This window comes from Octopus bimaculoides, chromosome 3, assembly GCF_001194135.2.
Source record: "Octopus bimaculoides isolate UCB-OBI-ISO-001 chromosome 3, ASM119413v2, whole genome shotgun sequence".
Lineage (NCBI taxonomy): Eukaryota > Metazoa > Mollusca > Cephalopoda > Octopoda > Octopodidae > Octopus > Octopus bimaculoides.
The window spans coordinates 93086975-93109546 of NC_068983.1; the positions used below are offsets into that span (position 1 = coordinate 93086975).

Sequence of the window (22572 nt, forward strand, 5' to 3'; positions counted from 1 at the left end):
TGGCACATAAAAGACACCATTTCGAGCGTGGCCGTTTTCGTGCGGGTGACACGTAAAAGCACCCACTACACTCTCTGAGTGGTTGGCGTTAGGAAGGGCATCCAGCTGTAGAAACTCTGCCAAATTAGATTGGAGCCTGGTGTTGCCATCCGGTTTCACCAGTCCTCAGTCAAATCGTCCAACCCATGCTAGCATGGAAAGCGGACGTTAAACGATGATGATGATGATGATATATATATACACACACACAACTCTAACAGATATTACTTTTCTTTACTGCTTCCTCACCTTTAAATCCTAGATCCAATTTCAGGATAAATCATACAGGTATCAGAAATGCCAGCAATCCAACAAAGCAGTTTATGTACCATAAGGAAATGTAAGCCTTAGCTACTGCAAGGAATTTAGTGTGTCTAAACAATATACTCATTGTCATACTCACAAAAAATCACCTAGAGACAACAACCAATTATTTTTTGATTGATCAGAGGAGTGTTTTTTTTTTAATGAAAAAAAAAAAAAAAAGTCAGGAAAGAAGGAAAAAGAACTCATGACTATTACAGACTTTCCTAAGGTCGGTGTAGTTGATATTCAGCTTAAACATCAGTAAATTGATAGCTTTAATGGGTAGGAGGAGGGTTTCAGAAGGATGTAATTTGGGGTAAGAGGGATCGAGAAGTCTTTAGTGCAGGGCTTGGTTGAGTGAGTCAGGTGATGATAAGAAAAGAGGAATGTAAATTGAGCAGGCTTGCATGGAAATAGCACAGTTTGCACAAAAAAGCAGTTGTGGTAGAAAAGAGGGCAGGGCAATACTATAGTGAGTGCAATACTCTAGTATGAGATGTTCTTTTGCCCTGTAAATGGTTAGCAACTGCTGAGAGGTGAAAATTGAATATACTTAGAAGTTTGGATTGTGTAATATGTGTAGTATGTATGTATGTGTGTGTGTGAGGGGACCTACTAGGAAAAATCATCACAGATTTTGAAACCAAGCATTTGTAAAGTTCATGGAGGCTTTATATGTAAAGTGTTTTCTCAATTTGTGTAGCGAATGTATCAAGTGCTGTTGAGGGGGATCCAGGTTATTACATACCAAGTGAAAGATCTTTTGAAGATCTTTGTTCAAGAAAATAATGCATGTCAGATACGTAATTGTCTAAGTTGTATGTGGATGATAGTTGAGTCTGCATGATTACCATGGTGCACTCAAGAGTAAGTGACAAGTTCTTATGCACAGGGCATGTAACTGAACTGTGTGGTACATAAAATTAGTAGAATACAAGCTGAAGAGTGACAAGTGTTTTGATGGAGCACAATGATATGAAACTTCCAATCCAAGATATTAAAGGTGGATGGAAACCACATAAAGACAGTTTTGCTCAGTCACTATACTAGATATAGTCAAAGACTTTGTTGATATCAAGAGCAAGAAATAACTTCACAGAGAAAAAATAGAGCAAACGTGTGTTTGACACAGGATAGCAGGTTTCTGATAGGTCTAGCTTAATGGAAAATGAACTGTTCTAGTAAGTGTAAAAATAGGACTAATTAGCTTTGTTAAAATATCAGAAGGCTTAAGGTACATAAGTGACATTATGATAAATGTATTCATTGAGAAATTGTCAGGTAATGTAACCGAAGCAGATATAATGGTGGAGTAAAAGGTGGATTTAGAGGCAAGAAGGAGGTGAAGAGGGTTTAAAGAACCAACAGGTCTCTTAAAGATATGACTAGGTAAGGAGACTAACAAGTGAAGAATAAAAAATGATTCAACTAGTACAGCAGCACAGTTATTGTAGGAAGTATGCTGAAACTGAGAACTGAGGTGTGATAAATGCCCTTAATGCAGTATGAGAGATAGTTGAACAGATGTTGGCAGTTGGGGAATTTCAGAAAGTAGCAGAGATAAAAGATGAAGTTAGAGAAATTGGGAAAGAAAACTGTTAAAGTAGCTTGAAGTTTTTGTTGCTAATATCCAAGTGAGAAGGTGGGGTTACAAGGGGGTACCCAAAAGTAACAGGAAATGTTTTCTGTGAGACAGGTGCATTGTAGTTCAGGCATCCATTACTAGAAGCCACTTGATACAACCAGCAGCTTCATGTGAAGTCACACTGTCATGTGGTGCATCGTTGTTTTGCAGTGCTACTCCACTATTCATTGATTTTTGTGATGGCTGAAATGAAAGAACAGTGTGCTTCTGTGAAATTCTGTTTTCTGCTGGGGAAAACGGTGGCAAAAACAGTTATGCTTCAAACAGCTTACAAAGATGCTGTCAAGAGCAAAACACAAGTTTATGGGCAGTTTTCATGCTTTATGAATGGTCACTTGCCACTTGAAGACCAACATTGTTCAGGGCCACTGTCAACTTCCCAAATGAATTAAAACATCATGAAAATTCATGAACCAATCTTGGAGGACCGTTGCCAAGCAATTGATGAACTTGTTGATATAACTGATGTGTCCTGGAGCTCCTGCCAATGAACTCTGAGTGAGGAATTGCAAATGAAAAGAGTTGCAGCAAAATTTGTGCCTTGCTTACTCACAAAAGATCAAAAGCAGTCATTTCTGAATGCGTGTTGTGAACTGAAAGAACAGTTGGAAGTTGGTCTGGACCATTATTCAAAGGTCATAACTGGTGACAAAAAGTGGTGTTATGGCTATGACCCAGAAATGATGCAGCAATCAAGTCAATGTTAGCATTCAATGTCACCACACCCCCAAAAAGCACATCAAGTGAAGTCCAATGTCAAGATGATGCTGATTTGTTTTATTGATGTGAAAGGATAGTCTACAGATAATTTGTTACACCTGGTCAAATTGTTAACCAGATATTTTACTTGGCAGTTCTGAAGCATTTATGAGATGCAGTGAGATAAAAACCCTAACCTGTGGTAAAGTGTAGAGTGGTGATTTCATCATGAAGAGTTCCAGCACTGCTTGGAATAGTGGAAAATGCATCTGGACCAATGGATTGTTTCAAATGGAGAATACTTTGGAGGTGATAAAAGTGTAAACATTCAAAGCTAAGTGAATCCTCTTTCTCCACAAAAGAAACCGAAATTTTGGTTTCTTTTGTGGAGAAAGAGGATTCCATGTAAGCAGAGATAAAATCTTTTGCAAAGAAACTGGATCACAGTGTCTATTCCAAACTGCATTGATGGATTAATAATAACTACTGAAATATTTGTGTATGTTGCTATAGAAAATTAATATAGATGGCCGTTGAGACAAAATCTTTTTACATTCTCTTACATGAGAAAGGACTTTTTTTCAACTGGTTTTTGATTTTCTATCCTCAGATACTTATTAAACTTTCATCTCGAATAATATCTAAAAGCTCTATTTGATAATGAATTTTCTGCCATTCCTAAATATAGATGTTTTCGATTTCGTTTGGATTCTTTGCCATCAAATTTAAATTCTTTGCCTTCAAATTTGAATTCTTTGCAATCAAATTTGATGGCAAAGAATCCAAGCTAGATCGAAAACATCCATACATTTGTAGCTCCCTCGTGTATCCTGAATCACTGAGAAATCTGACACCTAATGTTTTCATTAGAGTTTAACTTTTTTGTACTTCATTGAAAAAGGCAAATTATAATTTAAAGATTATTTAAGTAATGCTGGCATAAGAATCAACTTGTATATATTGGATCTGTAATCTAGATCGTACAAATGAGAAAGAAAAGTAATGTTAATATCTATAAGGGATGTATTCACAAAAAAAAAAAAAAAAAAAAAAGCTGAAACTTCATCTCTAATGTTACAATATTTCAGAAGTAAATAATATCTCTTAATTTTGCATTAAAAAAAAACAATTTCTCTTATTCTAAATTAGATTTTCTTAACAGAAAGACAATAATCGTATAACCGCCATCCTTACATCAATGAGGCTTTCATGAAATTGAACCAATAAATACTAACTTATTCTTTAGTTGTGGTTGCTTTTCTTTAAATCTGCTATAACAAAATCCTAGTTAACAAATATAAAAATCAATGTTGATGAGGAATGATAAATTTTAAATTGGATGAAATTTAAAACATTATTCTATCAAACTAAGATTAAAACTCCAATCATCTATTAATTTTTACTTCACTATTATTTTTATCCCTTTTTTTCTCTTTTCAGTAGCTTAAAAAACAAAAAAGCTAGATTAAATCTCAAAAATAAATTTGAATTCCAAAATGAAGGATACTTCTTTAACCAACTTACATTAGATGCAATGTTATGTTTGCATTTTGAAAATCAAACATCATACTTTCCAGTTCAATATCCAGAAATCTTTCACTTTAACTTTCCACTTCAATATTCCCTATGTAAATAAACTAATATTCAAAGTAAATAAGCTCAAATATTTTGCAATTTCTGGAAAGCAAATTAATCTAATATAATTTTTTATAGTATGTTTTGTGAACCTTTTTGGTCTCTCAAAGATTTATGCTCACTAAAGTGATGTTAGTTGGAATATGAATTAGAAATAGCTTTAAGTGACTGAAAATGCATGTTTTCTGTATGGGGTTTCAAATTTTGTGCAAGTTAACTTTTTTTTTTTAAATGGAAACTTTTGATATAAAGTTTGGAATTCCACAGTCATATCAATTTCAAATTTTGGCATAAGGCCAGAAATTCTGGGAGAGGGGTAAGTCAATTACATCAATTCCAGTGCTCAACAGGTACTTATTTTATTGAACCAAAAGGATGAAAATTAAAATCGATCCTGGTAGAATTTGAGCTCAGAATGGATAAAATGCCACTTAGCATTTTGCCCAAGATGCTAATGATTCTGCCAGCTCGTCAACTTATATTTCAATGTCAAATTAAAATGCTTTTAATAAACATGTTGAAGAGATTGCAGAAACTTTATAATAAACATTACTAATTAAGAAGTAATGTAAGTTTGATACGGAACTGTTTAACTAGAAAATATAAAAGAAAGAACTTAATATGAAAATTCAAAGCTCTAACCTTTGAAAATGAAGAGTAGTGATGTTCTAGATCAGTGGTTCTTAACCATTTTTTTTGTAGTACCCATCTAAGTGGCTAGTGAGGTATTATGACTAAACTAAATTAACATGGATGATAATTTATGAATTTTACTCAAAAAATGGATTGTATAAGCTTTTAACAGTGAGATGATAAAAAATCAATAAAGACAATAGTTGTAAATTTACTATATATATTGTAAATGAAATGGCTTCCCTGTGCCTGATGAGATCTAGCTAATTTTTTTTATATCAGATTCAATGTTAGTCAAAAGAAGCCATAAGACTTCTCTTTGACTTATTGGAAATTTATTTTGTTGCTGAGTCAGCAATTGCAACATTGTACTGAACCCTTTCTCTACAAAATATGAAGAAGGAAAAGCAATGAACAGTAATTTCATTTCTTGCTAAAGTTAAGAATACTTGCTTTGTATTCTGGGCCAGAATGATTCATAATCAAGCTGTTGAAAATATATTTGAACTTCAAAATCATTTAAATCGATAATTTCTTCATGTAAACCTGGTTGAGCAGAAGAAGCATCAGAGAGAAATGAATTTATGACCTAATCAGGTACTTCAAGATCAGGAAAATTTTTGAACCTTATCATTAAGTCTTCTTTTAATGTCTGCAGATGAAAACAATAGCAGTCTATATCCATAGCTAGTATTAAATTGCTATCATTGTTTCTATCATGTACAGGCTTGGAAACTAAAAAATCTTTTCTCAATAGTCTCTGTTAGTTGAATGACAATTTGCTGATAAATACATTTATGATTCCCTTTGCTTTAATTTAATTCATATTATTTCCTTGAAACTTAATGTTAACCTCATTTAATTTAGTGAAAATATCAGAAATATATGTAATGTCAACTTTTTCATTGCTTAGTTTATTATATATGTCTTCATCATATGGATTAAGAAATTCTAAAAGAGTATCATAGAGATTATGAAAATGCTTCAATTTTCATTCAAGGGCCATCACACCTCAGTATGAAGCAACAGACACTTTCACTTTCCTTCTTTTTCATGGCAAAACTTCCAAAAGACAGTTATTCAGCGAATAAGTTTTGATTTTATTTACTGTTTTAATTACATCATTCAACATGTTATGTAGTCTATCACTAAGAGGTTTCACAGCCAAGTGTTCCCAATGAGTAACACAGTGAACTGCAAATGTATGTGGAACAGTTTCCTTTACATGTGCTTTAAATTCACAATAACGGCCCATAGTGCAATGGCTTGTGAAAGTTTTTAATCAACTGTTGATTTTCCATTTTTTCCATAATTTGATGTTTTTTCTTTTTTCCAAGTACATATGTGAATTTATGCTTTGGGATTAATTGTGAACTTAAATGGATGAAACAACAATAAAAGCCTTTAGGAAAACAAACTATCAATGAATTTACATGCAAGAAAGCTACTGACTGGCATCACTGTACAAATTAGGGAACACTGAATAACATAGTCACAAAACAGACTGTAGAAAGGCCTAGCTGAAAGAAGAGAGATGGGGAGTTTGTATCATAAAAACAGGGATGGCCTCAGGTAAGTTGATATCAAAAGAGTTAATAGGTAAGCATTTATTTGATTTGAACCTGAAATATTATTTCATGTGAAATTTCTTAGCTGGTTTATTCAACAAATGTGCTCTTCACAAGAGTCTTCTGACAAAATTAACTTTGACATAAACTGTCTAGTATATTTTTTGTTGAGCTTACCATTTTAATAAAGCAAACATATAGCAGATAACTCATGTTATTCCATTTAAATCATAAATTACTCAACAGCTGTATTTTTTGTCAATGAAAATTCAGCTGTCAATGTTATCTACTACTTGTTACACTACTTACACTAATCTACTCATATATCTCTTTCCCAGTTTACTACTCCAGTCAAGCATGAAAGCTAAATACCTCATTCTTCTACTCTCATTGTATTTCTCCATCTGTCACTCACTCACTCACTCACTCTTTATTCACTGTTTCACAGTCTCCTACTTCCACACCATCTTCTTAGCATAACAGGGAAATAATACATGAAAGTAATTATTATATATGGATAAATCTGTGCTTTTTAAAGCATCAGGAAGAGAACTGCCTCAGAAAGTTTAGCCCAACTTGCACAGCATGTAAAAGTGGACATAAAATGATGATAGTGATCAACTAAGATCCTAATCTTATGTGTTCAGTTGCATGGATTTTGAAACTTTAGTACAAGGTTGCGGGGAAGGGGGGGAGCAAAAGTACACTACTTTCATGACTTCTCTGTAATCACATAATTTTTATAAATACTATAAATGTTTTTGATGAAAGAAAACAATCCCAAACTTTCTTATGGAAATGTCACACAATCACTAAAGAACTTCATGGAACCAAACATTTAAATTACAATGACCTCAAGTCAAAATTACCATTCATAATCAACATTTGTATTGTCATGTCCATCTTGCTAACCTTCATAAATTTAATGACACATATTCGTGATGCTCAAAGAAAAATATTTAAATTCTATCCCTGAATTTACTGATAATCCTCTCCACCATACCTGCCTAAAAATTTAGATATGTGAATGAGGATTAATGGAAACTTTAGCTATGTGGAAAGTGAAAGATCTAACAGAGTTGCTATTTGGAATACAGAATATAGTTCTACAATAAAAATGGCAAACCACTCAGTAGATGACATTACAATGTGCTCCCAACCATTAAGGCCTTGCCAAATTTCATATGCACAAAGCTGTAAATGTGTGAACCGAGTTGTGCATACATGGCCAGCCATGTGTATTATTAGTTGCTATAAATTATTTTATTGCAGGAATTAAATACAGCCACCAGATAAATCAAAATCATATAAATCTGAGAAAAAAATGCAATAACTTTTTTATATGTTGTTATATCTACAACTTCTCTCACAAAAGTTAACAGTAAAAAAAGGAATTTGTTTCTTTAATATACATACGTTAATTCAATGTACTTCAAAAAGTCAGTACTTTAAATATTTTTATATTTTATAATCCAGAAAAAGAAATAATAGAAAAAAAACTATATAATACATAAAACTTGCTAATCAGCTGTTTCTTGGAGGCAAAAATGGTTCCTTTTCCTTTTTTTATGCATACAATAGCTGTTAACTATATGGCTGTGCACTTAAACTGTTTGTCCAATTCAATAGTTAATATCTTATTAGTGCTGTACTCCGAAGCAAGGCACTTAACTTTACTAGCCTTACTGAATGAAGATAAGATAAAAAGGGCTACACTACTACATCACAGTTAAGTCATCAGTGGTAGATAAAAACAATTGCTCCAACATATAATCACCCCCATCAATATTAGATTGGAAAAAAGTTCGTAAAATCAATAATGAAACAATCCTTCTGCAGAATAGGAGAGAATGAGTAGACTTTAGGTCTAAAACAAAAAGACATTAAAGCACAAATAAGTTGCATACAGGCTGTGAATACCATAAGGCATTTAATGACTGGAATATGTCCAAGAATAGCTGTATAGTAAAATAGCTTACTTTGTTACCATGTGGTTTTGGGTTCCATCATACTGTAAGGAAACTTTGCAATGTCTTCTTGGGTTGACCAATGTCTTGTGAGTAAAATTGCTACACAAAAACAATATGGAAGCGTGTGTGTGTGTGTGTGCGCGTGCATGCACATCCTTACTTAAAAAACAGGAAGGGGCTGTTAGTAGGAAGAGTATCTGATTATAGAATACTGCTTTGGTAAGTCATGTCCAACCCAAGGCAACATGGAAAATGTGAACATAATGATGAGTTATATCTATAGAATTTTGCTGCCATGGTACATAGATCTTATGGCAAACTGGATAAAAAAAAAAAACTATTAAACTAAATTAATGATAAGGTAACAGTCACCACAACACTTCATAGAATGTATATGATATACTGCTATCAAATATTCAGAATTGTCTGATGGTCATATAAAACAACTTTTCTTTACTAGACATAAGGATGATATGTCTTTCAAGTAAAATGCTGTACAGTGGACTGACAAATTAAAGACATGCAGTAATCTAACTTTAGTTCTTTAACCCTTTCGTTACTATATTTCTGACCAAAATACACCCCTCATGAGTTTCAATTAAATTCTAAAATAATCATGAATTTAGACTAATGTTATATATGTGTGTGTGTGTGTTCTTGATATTCTTTCAGAGCAAGTCGTTTTACATCTATTACACTATTTTTCTTTTGTTTCTTGGCTCCGGTGAGGTGTCTCAGAACATTCACGATGTGAATGTTCCGAGCCCTCTCCCCACCCACCCCGTTCGCGAGCGCGCATTTTTTCTCCATATTTCTTCCCAGTGAGTTGTTTTACACCTATCAGACTAATATTTTTTATTTTTGTCACCGGGTCAAACGCTTTAGTTTGACCGCTCTGATTATAATCCTGATTAAATTCCAGACCACATCGTACCCTAGGCCATGCTGACTAACATTATTGTCTCTTTTCCCTGTATAAAAGCTAAATCCACAGCAGTACCCAGTATTTGCCTCACAAATTTTCCAAACTTTGATCCCCCATTTTGTGGGCTTTCCTGGCATATACTGTTGGAAGCGTACTCTTCTTTTATACCCCACCATGCCCTCATCAACGGATAAGTATCTCTCAGGCTTGTAAAATGTTTCATATGCATTTTGAATGCAGTCGATGAAGGGTCTTATTTTAAATAAGGGATCAAAACTTGGTTCTCCACGTACTGAGGGTACTGCTAGTGTCTCTCACATGTAAATATTGGTTCAGCTTCACGAATCGTACTCGCGACATAATACTGGAAACATTCATCGCCAAAAGGTTCCTGATTGCTCCAGTAATTTGTTATTCTGAGTAACTGTTTAATACCCATAATAATATTTATGGCAAAAAATGCCCGTATTTCATCATTTTCGGTTGCAGGAAACCACAAGCTATCTTTTTTTCTGGCTTGTATACATTCTGTGTAACGGTTTGTTTCCGCAGTAATCATTTCAAACAAGCATGCCGGAAAAAATAATAAAAAGAAGTCTAAAGGTTTCGCTTCCTAGACCCTGTCTCCTCAGAAAAATTGTTAATAAAAATATTTTTTAAATCTTTACTCCATTCTGGTGTAAAACCATCCTCGCTGTCGCTGCTTTCAGAATCGCTACTTTCGGTTTCAGATACAGAAATATCCGATTCATTATCGTTCACCACGTGCTTTTGTAGCTCATTCATTCTTTTCTTCGATATCTCCATATCTTCTGTTGAAAAGCCTTCAAATTCGGAATCACTGCTTGATAGCATGACACTCCTCTCCATCTTCAAAGTTGAAAAAATTAACGCCGCAAAAAATGTGGGAAAAAAATCTTCCAAAATTCACTGAGTTCAAATATCATGCCAAACAATGTCGGATACAATAACTCAACTGTTTGCAAAGTGAAATCAGGTGTTTTAACGAATGTACTAACGAGATTTGGGTTCAAATTTACATTTAAATAACAATGGGTACTCTTGGCCGGCTATGGCCGGGTTGGTCTTATGAATCAAAAAATTTTTGGGCCGGCTACGGCCAGGTTAGTAACAAAAGGGTTAAGGACTTTAGTTCTCATGGCAGTATGAGAAGACATTGTTTATAGCAACTGCTGTTTTGTTGGTTAGGTGTTCAAGATTGGAAAGTTAAAGAAAAACTAGGCTGCAGAGGAGAAACAAGCAAAGGAATATCAGAACATACCCTGATATCACTTTTATGGTATTTGGGGAATATTTTTTCCATGTTACAAATTAGTTTTATATAAAATTGCTACAATTTGCTTTACCTCAAACAAATAAAAATTAACTTCAAATTTACTATGTTTACATTTCAACAATTCAATAATTTCAAATGCTCAATAATTTTCATGCTGTTTGGCAGTGAAATAAGAAAATGTAAGATAATTACTTACCTCAACTTTGTTATCATTATTCATTTCATGATATAAGAGCATGCCCCCAACATTATGTGTTCTAAAATCAAAACTGGCTCGTACAAATCCACTCCCAACACCACTTGATTCTCCATTAATTTCTATGTGAGATGTGCCAGTTGAAAATGTGACAGGGATAACTGGTGCCAACTAAAGAACAGAGAAAAAAGATAAATAATGTAAATGTAGGTGCAACTTTTGAAATATGTAAATGCATTGTAGTATATGACATAGTGTGTGAATATTTAATATTACTGTTTTAGTCAGGTTTTGCATAAAAGAAGAAAACAACTCTGTTTTTAAGGAATCAACACAGCATCAATAATCAATGTGTGGTTTGAAGATGTTACCCTTGGATTCTAATAATGAATCAATTTAGTCAGGTCAGACAGTTGACATATTTCTCTTTAAGTGTCTTCTTCCTATTGTAGCATAAAAAAAAAAGATTCTTTATACTCTATAAGACAGCTACAGTTAAAGGAAAGCTATGAGAAGACTTCATAGAAAATATTTCCCACAAAGTAACAAAAGTGAATCCAAAAGAACTCAGTCTTTAGTGGTAACAATTAATAATAATATAACAACAAACTCAACTACTCAGCAAGATGGGAGAAACTTGTATACAATCATAGAAGTTGTTTAAATCTGAAAATCAATTAAAGAATTGCTTTTAAATTTCAATGATTCAACTCAAGGAGAAATGCTGTAAGAAATTCATTCACCTCCTTTATTATATTTAAACAAAAATTGGATGTTAACCAAAAGAAACCTTCTTCTTCCCAGCTAGAACTAAAAATAAATAACTTTAAATCTGATGTGTCCAGCATTCTACATCAGATCTAATATGATATAAATATTTAAATAAGGATGCTTCCTTCATATACCTTATAAAACTAAATCATAATTTCTGACATCTTATTTGAAATTTAATAAAAAAAAAAAATTTATCACCCATTTATAGATACACTTGACTAGAAAAAAGCACACTTGAAAGAAATAAACTCATAAAAAAAAAATCATCAATCAACATTGGCTCGATAATTGATTTTCAGTTCATACAATATTGCACAATGTTTTCCATTTTATACAATATTACACATTATTTTTAGTTTGTACATTATTACACTGTTTTTTTTCCCCAGTTTATACAATATATAACAATATTATTAATTTTCTTATTGGATTAGCAAGCTAAATGATTCAAAATATCTTACTTGCCTAACAAAATAGATACTTTTACCTAATATATTGTTTCTTTTGAACAAAATGAGTTCAGATAAGCATACCTTTAAAATTAGATATTGCTATAAGAATGTTTAGACAGAAATATTCAACAAAGAAAATGGCATTGTGTATCAGTTCATTTCAATAGTACTTTCTTGTAAACATTTTAGTATATATTAATTCTTGGAGACATCAGTTATCAACAAGATTAATTCTTTTAAAACCTTTCTTTTCAAATACACCAAAATGAAAGAAATATTACTTTCTATTGACAACAGTGAGAGTAGTTTAGTCATATCACATTAAAATATTTGTTCTCATCTGATCACTGATCTTAAATAACATTCAGCCTGGTTTGTACTTAGAGAGCAGTAAAAACTCAACTCCAATAAGAATCTAAAATTTTCAGGTGAGTAACTGTGTGCATAATGTATCAAATTAGTAGTTTTGGTGGTGGTGAGTTCATATTTCATTGTTTGCTCAATTTTTAATTAAATAAAGAGGAATTCATTCCTTCCTTTTTCTTTCTGTGACATGGTCCCTTTAGAATTTAATGAAACCTATGAATCTCATCCCAGAAAAATCTATATGCATACAACATTAAAGTTGATAGCATCAAAGTTGACAAACATATCTCAAATATGGAGGCCACATATGATACTTTATCCTCTATATTTATTATTTAATGAAGAACTAAATTTCAGAAGTTAGTATGAAAGTTATATTTCTCTAGTAAGCTCTTTGGATCCTCTGAAATCTATCCATGGGTTCCTCTGAGTTCTACTGGCTCCAAGTTAAGTCCAGCTGGTATTTACTCCACGTGTTTTGGAAACTTTGCTTGTAATAGACTAATACCCCATCCAAGAAGTAATCTGGAGTTTGTGTCTTTATTACTAACTTGAAGTTTATAAAAGAAAATGAACAGAAAGAGGTAGACTAATCTAATATCTAAAGATTAGTCAGCTAAAATTAATGTTTTCATATTTCAGAATACCACACAAAATATCCAGTTCTCCACTTGAGATAAGACGTTTTCTTTTCTGATGTTTAAATTTTCAAACTTCTTAATATTTCACCTCACACGCAAGATATTGAATGGTTACTTGCCAACTTACAATACATTCTGCCTATTCACAAAACAAGACTGGCCATTAATAGCATAGTATTTTCAGATCATCTTCCAAAATCTCTTGGGTTACACTAAAAAGCTATTATGTTCAGTTTTCAGTGACTGTTGTGTTCAATGACTGCAATTACAACTTTATTATTGTAGCCTTTTTCTCATTAATATGCATTATATTGACTTGTATTTTTTTAAAACAAGAATTATGTATAGTAGTTAATTGATAAAATTAATTATCAAAGATTTATCTAATCTCTCCTCTCAATAAATGATGTAGCAATCTATAATACAAAGGTCAATGTTATGAGTTCACTTTCAAAATTGAGTTCGGAACATGCAAGATAAGTTTGTTCTATCTTACAAATAATCAATCTCTAAAGATACAAATCTAAGCCTATTGATTTCCTTTTAGCCTATAGCAACAACAATAATAATGTTAATAATAAGAGCAATGCTAGAAAAGAGTGGACTATTATATTATTAAAACCACAATAAAGAGCAGTGATAGAATCCATAAAACACCAGATAAAATGACTTGTGGCATTAAATTCTGTTCTTTTACATTCAGAGTTCAAATTCTGCTGGTATTGATTTTGCTGTTCTTCATTTCATTGTCAATAAATAGGTACTAGTAAAAACTCTTCCTCAAGAGGCTACAACTGGGATGTATTTTACCTTACTGTATCAGGAGTATTTGTCTTCCATCACTTTTAGTAGGCCATCAGTAACTTTTGTAGTTAAAGTGCAAGAGTTGATTTAATTGCCTATGCCCTTGTCCTCACATTTGTGATTTGTACCAGTGTTAAAAATTATCAATATTATTAGGGCAGTGAGTGGCAGAATTCGTAAAGTGATAGAAAAAAAATAACTTGCAATATTTTGTTACGTCTTTTTATGTTGTGAGCTCAACCTCCACCAGAGTTCACTTGTGGGTTGATAAAATAAGAATCTATCAAATACTGGGTTGATTAAGTTGACTACATTTCTTTCCCAAAATGTGTGGCCTTGTGTCAATGTTGAAAGAAATTGTGTAGCAGCCAATCTTCTGATCAAACCATGGAAACCATGTTTTGATTGGTTTCTCAATTGATGACATTACCTGTCTGTCACATCTCATGACAGAAGTATTATCATTTTTTCTTCTTCAACCATGACAAAAGGCGAGATTTAAAGTCAGATTGTAAAGAACCAAAACAGATACTGCAATACATCGTCTTTGATGCTGTAACAACCCTGCCAATCCACCATCCTGGTCTGGTACTTTATTTGCTGATCCCGAAAAAACAAAAAGCAAAGTTGACCTTGGCAGGATTTGAATGCTGAGTGTCAGAACAAATACTGTAAAGAATTCTATCTGATGTTCTAACAACTCTGCCAACTTGCTGCTTATGAAAATCAATATTCTTTGTAATAATATCCATTAATTATTCTGAGAACCTTTATTTAACACCAATTAGACATTGTGAGCAGGTAAAAAGAATATCAAGCTACAATTTAAAAAAGACACAGTAGCAAGTGAGAAGTGTTGACCACCTCACCTTGTACCTAACACTAGAACAGTTCTCCAATACTTGCCTTCCACAAAAGTTGAAGGGGTCACTTTGTACTTTCATCAGTATTCACCTTGTATGCATATGTCAGCTTTTCAACTGAGCCTGCATCCTCAATAACGTGTGTGTGTGGGGGGGGGGGGTTGTCACATTAGATTGAATGTGGGACTGGCCTAGCAGAATCTGTAGGGGCATAGAATTTTGGTTTAAGTGGGGCCCATGTTGATGGCAGTCTGTAACTAGCTGCTATTTTCAGGTGAATCCAATCAGTTCACTTGTACCAACACAGATTTTTTAGCGTAAGCACAAAACCTCAAATTTGATTGGGTATAGTTGGTTATATTGATTTCAGTAATCTGGTCAGGTTATCAACAAGTGAAGAAAAAAAATTAAAATATCTATTTAAATTCATTTTAATGGAATAAAAATCTATTGCAGAAAATAAGGCAAACACATAGTGTTTACTATATAGAAATATAACAAATAACTAGACACTTAAATCATAACACTTTACCTTTAATTTACTAGTTTGAACCCTATCAATGTAAAATTTGCCTGATTTTTTAGGAGGTGGGATAGTAGTAATAGTCATGATCATTACTAGTTCCTCTTTGACTGACTGGATTTACATCAGATATCACTGAGTAGAATATATCTGCAAGTCGATATCTGATAGAAAGAAAAGGGCAGGCTTGGCAGGGTCATGGTTAGTATCCCAAATACTTGAAACAGAATGAACTTTACTAAATGCAGAAAAAAGACCACACAAAGAATTGAATAGAGGTTCTTTGAAAGGGAGATCTGTTTTGGTACCTGAAGCACAAAAAGGAAGAAACAAAACAAAACAAAACAAACTTAGCAACAATATTTCATACATCTAAGATATATATATATTTATGGGGATAATATTCCTAAACTCACAGCAAACCAATTCCATGGCATTTACAATTGATAAACATCATTTTATAGGAAGGGTTAGATCGAAAGATTTTATTTCCTTTCAACTATATTCTAGAAACATGTTATACTTAAGACTTTTCATCTTTCAACTAATCAATTAGAAGAAAAGAGTGAAAAGAAAGAGAACGTGTAGGTGTTGTAGAACAAGCTAATCTGATAAAACAAGATGTCGGCCAGCTAACTCAAATAAACAATACCTTGTGATAAACTACCTACTTTTATTAGAGTTTTATTTAAAGCAATAGTGTGTGTGTGTGTGTGCGTGCGTGCGCGCGCACACACACTTTCTCAGATTTATTCAAATGAAGGAAGTGATAAATGTTGCTTTGCTTTAGTTGAAAAGCACTAAGTAGAAATCTAAAAATATATAAATACCATAAATACTTGAGGTTTAAACATCAATGAGAAAAGAAATTTACCAAAGCAGAAATTCTTTTGTGTTTTGCATTCCTTAAGTATGTCTTTTACTGAGTATTGCAGAAGTAATAAGCAGGGGGGATCCAGAACATTTTGGGAAATTTCCAAAATTTCAATCTATTAAAAATATTTGGAATATTCAATTATGAAAATGCTTTTTGTAAATTACAGATGTAGTTCATGACTACATTATTCCTTGTAAAATGTAGAGCTTAACCAAGCATTTCCATTTTTCCTTTGCAATGACTAAAATCAACTCTCATAGATAAGGATAGAACAAGCAACATAGATCAGGCACCAAATAGACAGCTAACCCCTATAATGAAATAACATCTTCAACTGTCATAACATTAAGGGTAGAAAGTTAACCAAAAACTGAACTAAAATCAATACCAAAGTAGCAGTCTTCACTGTAAAATTATTCTACTGTGAAAATCTTTACATTTCCAAATGAAAGGTTTTCTTTCCAAGTTCAGAAAATACTTCAGCTCTCTCTACAAGACACACATGTGCTCTACATTACAGCACTGACAATATAACTGGAACAGTGTTATTTCTCAACAAATAATCATTCTGGACCACAGACACAATCTGACTTATCAGTAAGCCTTATTTACCAATATACTACAATCGCTACTGAATTGACATTCAGTATCCTCTTGTTCCTTCTACTCATATACTATGACAGTTTATGTTTCTCCAAATGATCATATTGCCTACCCCTTCCATCCAAACTTAATCAATGCACCCATCCTTTCTCCTTTCCTCCTTTCTGGTATGTTTCTCCTGCTGAATTCCATACTGACCTTTTATCCAATCCTTCTGTCACAGATTTATAATGCTCATGATCTCCCCTACTTCATATATTCCCTTCATATATACACTTCATAATAATATAACAAATATTATTGTATAGAAGATCAAGATAAATATAAGTTACACCAACCTCACCTTTGACGCTAATGATATAAGTGAATCAGTTTCAAATGAAATCAAAACCAGCTTGTAAATTCAGACCACTGAGATTACAACCTAATACAACATCATCAATCTGACAACCAATGCATGATATTAAAAGCTATATGCAAACTACTTTGCTACATCATGTTAGCAATGCAGTGATAGCAAAATATACCTTTAAGTATCATCATCATTATCATAATATCTTCCCCAGTTGGATATATTTGTTCAATAGTAAACCTTTAATAAAATCTCATCTCATTCATCAAAACTAACATCTAACATTCCACAAAAACTAATCTATTTGCAATTTTTTCTTCTAGATTATCATCTATCTTAGATAATAACTTGATCTTAAGTTTTCTCCTTTTTCATACTGGAATATAAAATATGATTTTATCCTGTTCGAAGTTTAAACATCCAATTGAAAAGCAAAGAGAGAACTATTATTAAATCTCAAACTGCAGAATCTTATGTCTCTCCAACAACTCAATACTGATTACCTTGAATATGGGAAAGAACTAGTGTCTGATCAGGAAAAAAAACTTTGCTGAATGATTTCAGCTACATATACTGCTAATGCAACTTCACTCACGGTAACAAAATAAACTTACCTGACAAGAATAAGCAGGTGTACCATGAATACTATATCTTGGCAGCTGTTGTTTAGCATCACGAATAAGTCTCAGATTGTTGAAAACTACATTTTCAATACAACCATAAAAATTGTGGCGAACAGTAATGCCAGGCTTAGTAAAGGTTGGCAAACCACCAACAAAAAGCTGAGAAAATAGAGCAGAAATTATTTACATAAAACAGAAATTATTTACATAATAAAATAGAAATTATTTACATAATAAACAAAGCAAAAATACACATACACATACATCAGCAGAAGTGAAATTGGTATTGAATGCTTTAACTGTTCAGAAAGTTGACAATATTGATAATAGTTTGATAAATGTTTGAGAAAATACTTTGTCATTTCAACTTATAAAACATACCAAAATATTTACTTTCATTTATTGAAATAGGTTTCTATAAATTTCAGTTATAAACAAGCTGTCAATTTTTCCAATCTAATATTTTATTGATGAGAAAAAGTATTACATAAATCAGGCTGGGAAGATGAATAGTGGCAAAATGTATTTCTTTAAAGTTTTTTATAATTTATATGGGTGGAGGAGAGAGAAAGGGAGAGGAGAAGATGTCAGCAAGGTAGGAGTTAACAACAAGTTCAGATAGGTATCCATCAGGGCCCTATTCTCTTCTCTCCCACATTATAGTTCTCTAGGCCATAACAGAGGAGTCTGTGGGCATTACTCTATGTCAATGAACTAGTCCTTATAACTGAATCTATTGAAGAATTACAAAAGAAATTACAAGTGTAGAAGTGGAATTCAGAATTGTTTTAGTTGGCAGAAGGCAAGTCTCTGCCACCATCTGGGAAGCGGCCACATTTACTACAATGAAAAGGAACATGTAGAGATCCCATATAGTGTACCAAATGTGAGTTATAGTTGCACAAGAGATGCAGCTAGATCAAAAGTAGGCTGGCAGAGAAGGACTTTGTATAGAGCATATGCATAAGCTAGTAATAGGAACACCCATGAAGTTCTTTTAAATGTTTGAAGGGCTCCTCAGAAGTAGTTGATAGCTTCTCATAGCTTGGGGAACTAATTAGCAGTGGAGGTAGGTATTCTAAATGAAGAGTTGTGTGTATAAACACATATGATGATGATATATGTGAGAGAGTGCATATGTGTTTTTGTCATCTTGACATGAGATCACATGATATTTGTAAACAAATACCAGTCATATGAGCAGTGACATTCATTTCCAGTTTTCTGTGAAACATATCCAGCCATGGAAAAACATTCCCCTTGTTAAATGACAGGAAGGGCATTCCAACTTAGCCATACAAAATCTGCTTCAATGAATTCCATCAGACCTGTGCAAGCAGGGGAAAATGGACAATAAAAAGATGTTGATCATCATTTGACTTCTGTTGTCTACGCTGGCATGGTTTGGGTGGTTTGACTAGAGTTGTCAAGCTGGGGAGCTGCACCAGCCTCCAGTCTGATTTGGCATGGTTTCTATGGCTGGATACCCTTCCTAATGCCAACCACTTTACAGAGTGTGCTGGGTGCTTTTATGTGGCGCTACATGGGTGTGTTTTACATGGGTACGTTTACATGGTGCTGCACAGACTCTGCATGGGTGATTTTACATGGCACTGCCACAAGTGCTTTACACCACCAGCAGGATTGTAAAGCACTCATGAAGGCTATTGGTACAGAGAACTATAATGTGGGAGAGAAGAGAATAGGGCCCTGATGGATATACATTTTGCCACTATTCATCTTCCCAGCCTGATTTATGTAATACTTTTTCTCACAACCAAGCCAATCAATAAAAGGAAAACAAAACCCACAGGAAGAACGGGAATGAAATTAGAAATATTTGAAACATTGAGCTACATGATCAAATCTTTTTATGATAATACATATATATTAGTTGCAAATAAAGATATAGAATTCTTAGGGATTTAAAATGTTTACAAAATTATTTTCTTTTTGTAACTCCACCAACACTAGATTTGGTAGAGAATTAAACAGCTCATAAATACTAATTAAGCTGATACTGAACTCACTAAGGCACAAGTGTAGCTGTGTGGTAAGAATCTTTTTTCTCAAACACATGGCTCTGAGTTAGTTCCACTGCATGGCACCTTAGGTAAGTGTCTTCTGCTATAACCTCAGGCTAACCAAAGCCTTGTGAATGAGCTTGGAAGCTGGAAACTGGAAGAAGCACGTTATATATATGTGTGTGTGTGTATGCGTGTATATGTGTGCATCTTTGTGTCTGTGTTTGTGTTTGTCCCCCTCTACCGAATGACAACTAGTGTTGGTGTGTTTACATCCCTGTAACTTAGCAGATCAGCAAAAGAGGCCGATGGAATAAGTACCAGGCTTAACAAAAATAAGTACTGGGGCTGATTCATTCAACTAAAACAATTCTTTAAGTCAGTGCCCCAGAATGGCCACAGTCTAATGATTGAAACAAGCAAAAAATAAAAGATAACCTTGTAGCAATTGAGTGTCATTCTTCTAGTATAACTACCACCTTTGTTTTGATCAAACTGATGTATGATGACAGTTATTTTAGCTGTGACCATCATCCCATTTTTTAAAAAATAGTTTATCTCCAACACAATTATTCAATGTACATATTTGTTTTTAAGACGGTAGAGCATGATATAAGGGAGAAATGAGTAATATTAATAACTGGTCAAAGGATCTTGTTTAAACTCCTTTATTACTGATGAAAGGTACCCTACTAATGGTAGATATATACAGGAAAGAAGATTCGGAAAAATCATGTTGTCTTGGTTCAAGAATGGAAAAGGCTTCTCTTATGAAAGGTTCCACTTCATAAATTACCTTCAGTTTTTGTTACAGTCCGCCACAATTTATTACGTTACCAGTTCAATCCATTCTGCTAATTCTAGTGGCCATCTTTTGTAAAGTCATGAAGAATATGATAATGATACAAAGTAATATAAGAATACTATCACCATCAAACATCCGTTTTCCATGTTGACATGGAATGGATGGTTTGAGAGGAGCTGGTCAGTTGGTGACCTGCCCAGGCTACAAATCTGTGTTTGGCATGGTTTCTATGTTTGGATGCTCTTCCTAATGCCAACCATTGTACAGAGTACACTGGGTACTTTTACATGATACTAGGACGGGTACTTTATATGTGACACTAGCACAGGTGCTTTATATGTGGCACTGGCATGGGTGCTTTATATGTGGAACCAGCACTATGTTAAACAAGAGGGTGCTGACAACCAATCCTTGGTGAACTTCTACTTGTACACTAAAGTCATTGCTATACTCATTGCTGAACTTCACCATACTGACAGTATCCCTGGACATGGCTTGTACAGTTCTCACCAACAACTCATATATCTCTACCTTTGGAGGAAGTGGGGGACTCTATCAAAAGCTTTCTCCAAGCCAACAAAAGCCAAGTAAAAAGGTTTAGTCTTGGTTATATGTTTCTCCTGCAGTTGCCTTATCAGGAAGATAGCATAAGTAGTGCATCTCCCTAGCACAAAACCAAACTTCATCTCTACTAGGCTAACTCTCTTCCTAATTAGACAAAAAATTAACACCCTCTCTGTAACTTTCATGACCTATATAATATAGGTCATGATTATAATGGTGCCTGTATATGCTTTGATGGCTACAATGCCTACTACAATATAAATGTTTGTCTCATGATCTGGGATTAAATCACTTGTCAAGAAAAGTGCAATTCAGAAATATACAACTTGTCATATTTCTGAATTTAAGTTACCACTGATGAAACAGAAACAATGTCAATATATTACAGAATAAAGAAAGGCTTAAAACACTTCCTTACCTTACTGTCAATGTCCAACCGAAAGAAATCACCATTGGCTTCTTCAATAGTCTCCAAACGGTCAACAATTAATGTGATTTTCTTCTTTTCACGTTCTAAGATTACATCATGCCACTGATGATCATCTAACATGCTTCCTCCCACTAGTGTAGTGGCTCCACGGCTCATTTGTGTTGAACCTGTCATCATTAAAATAAAATTATATATTCACCTTCTTTCAAATCAGTTTCCTCCATTTCAATATAACTTTTTGCTATTATATTTCACAATAGAAAATTTAAAGACTTAAGTAGATGAAAACTAAAATATAGAAATTGATTTAACAATTTATAAAGCAATCTAATTTTTCAAAAGGAGTTATGTTAGAATTAGAAAAAAACTAATAATAAAGAGGTTTTTTTTACATATTTATGAATGGCATGTGAAAGCCATTAAAAGAATACATGAGGGTGTTGTGAGAAAGATTAAGAATAGCAGTGGGTTCTGTGAAAAATCTGCTATGAAGACTGGCATTCACAAGACCTCTATCTTCAACACCACACTATTTCATTATAGTCTTTTTGTCCCTAAAAAATTAACACTAAAGTTTAAAATTGGAAATTAATTTTATGTCTTGATGACTTGGTTTTCATTGAAGAGTCTGTTGAAGAGATGCAGAAACATTTTCTAAACTAGGAAAAATAGACCTGAGTTCAAAGACTTGAAAGTCAACATGACAAAAACCAAAGTTCAATATAATAATATGGTGCACAAGGAAGAGCTGGAAGAAGTTCAAAAGAAGCTATTCTGGTGGCAATGAAATGGTTTTCTCTTTGTGCAAAAGACAATAGACTGTAAGAAGTGTAAAAAGTGTAGGACAGATGCATTGAATGTGCAAGACCAGTAGAAGGCTGGAAAGAAATGAGTTAAGTCTGATCTTTCAATGTGTAGTATTAACTTGCATGAAAAAAGGAGTACAAGTATGTTGGAA

General features: G+C 33.4%; 1 protein-coding gene across 1 annotated transcript in view; it reads right to left on the reverse strand.

Moving 5' to 3' along the window:
• The window catches only part of LOC106877699 (neurexin-4), a 424377-nt gene that overhangs the window by 262614 nt on the left and 139191 nt on the right, over nt 1–22572 (reverse strand). Inside the window, exons 6-8 of the mRNA XM_052966322.1 lie at nt 21603–21781; nt 17783–17950; nt 10914–11084 (exon numbers count right to left, since the gene is read on the reverse strand). Of these exons, the coding sequence (XP_052822282.1) occupies nt 10914–11084; nt 17783–17950; nt 21603–21781 (518 nt within the window). The remainder of the gene's footprint in view (nt 1–10913; nt 11085–17782; nt 17951–21602; nt 21782–22572) is intronic.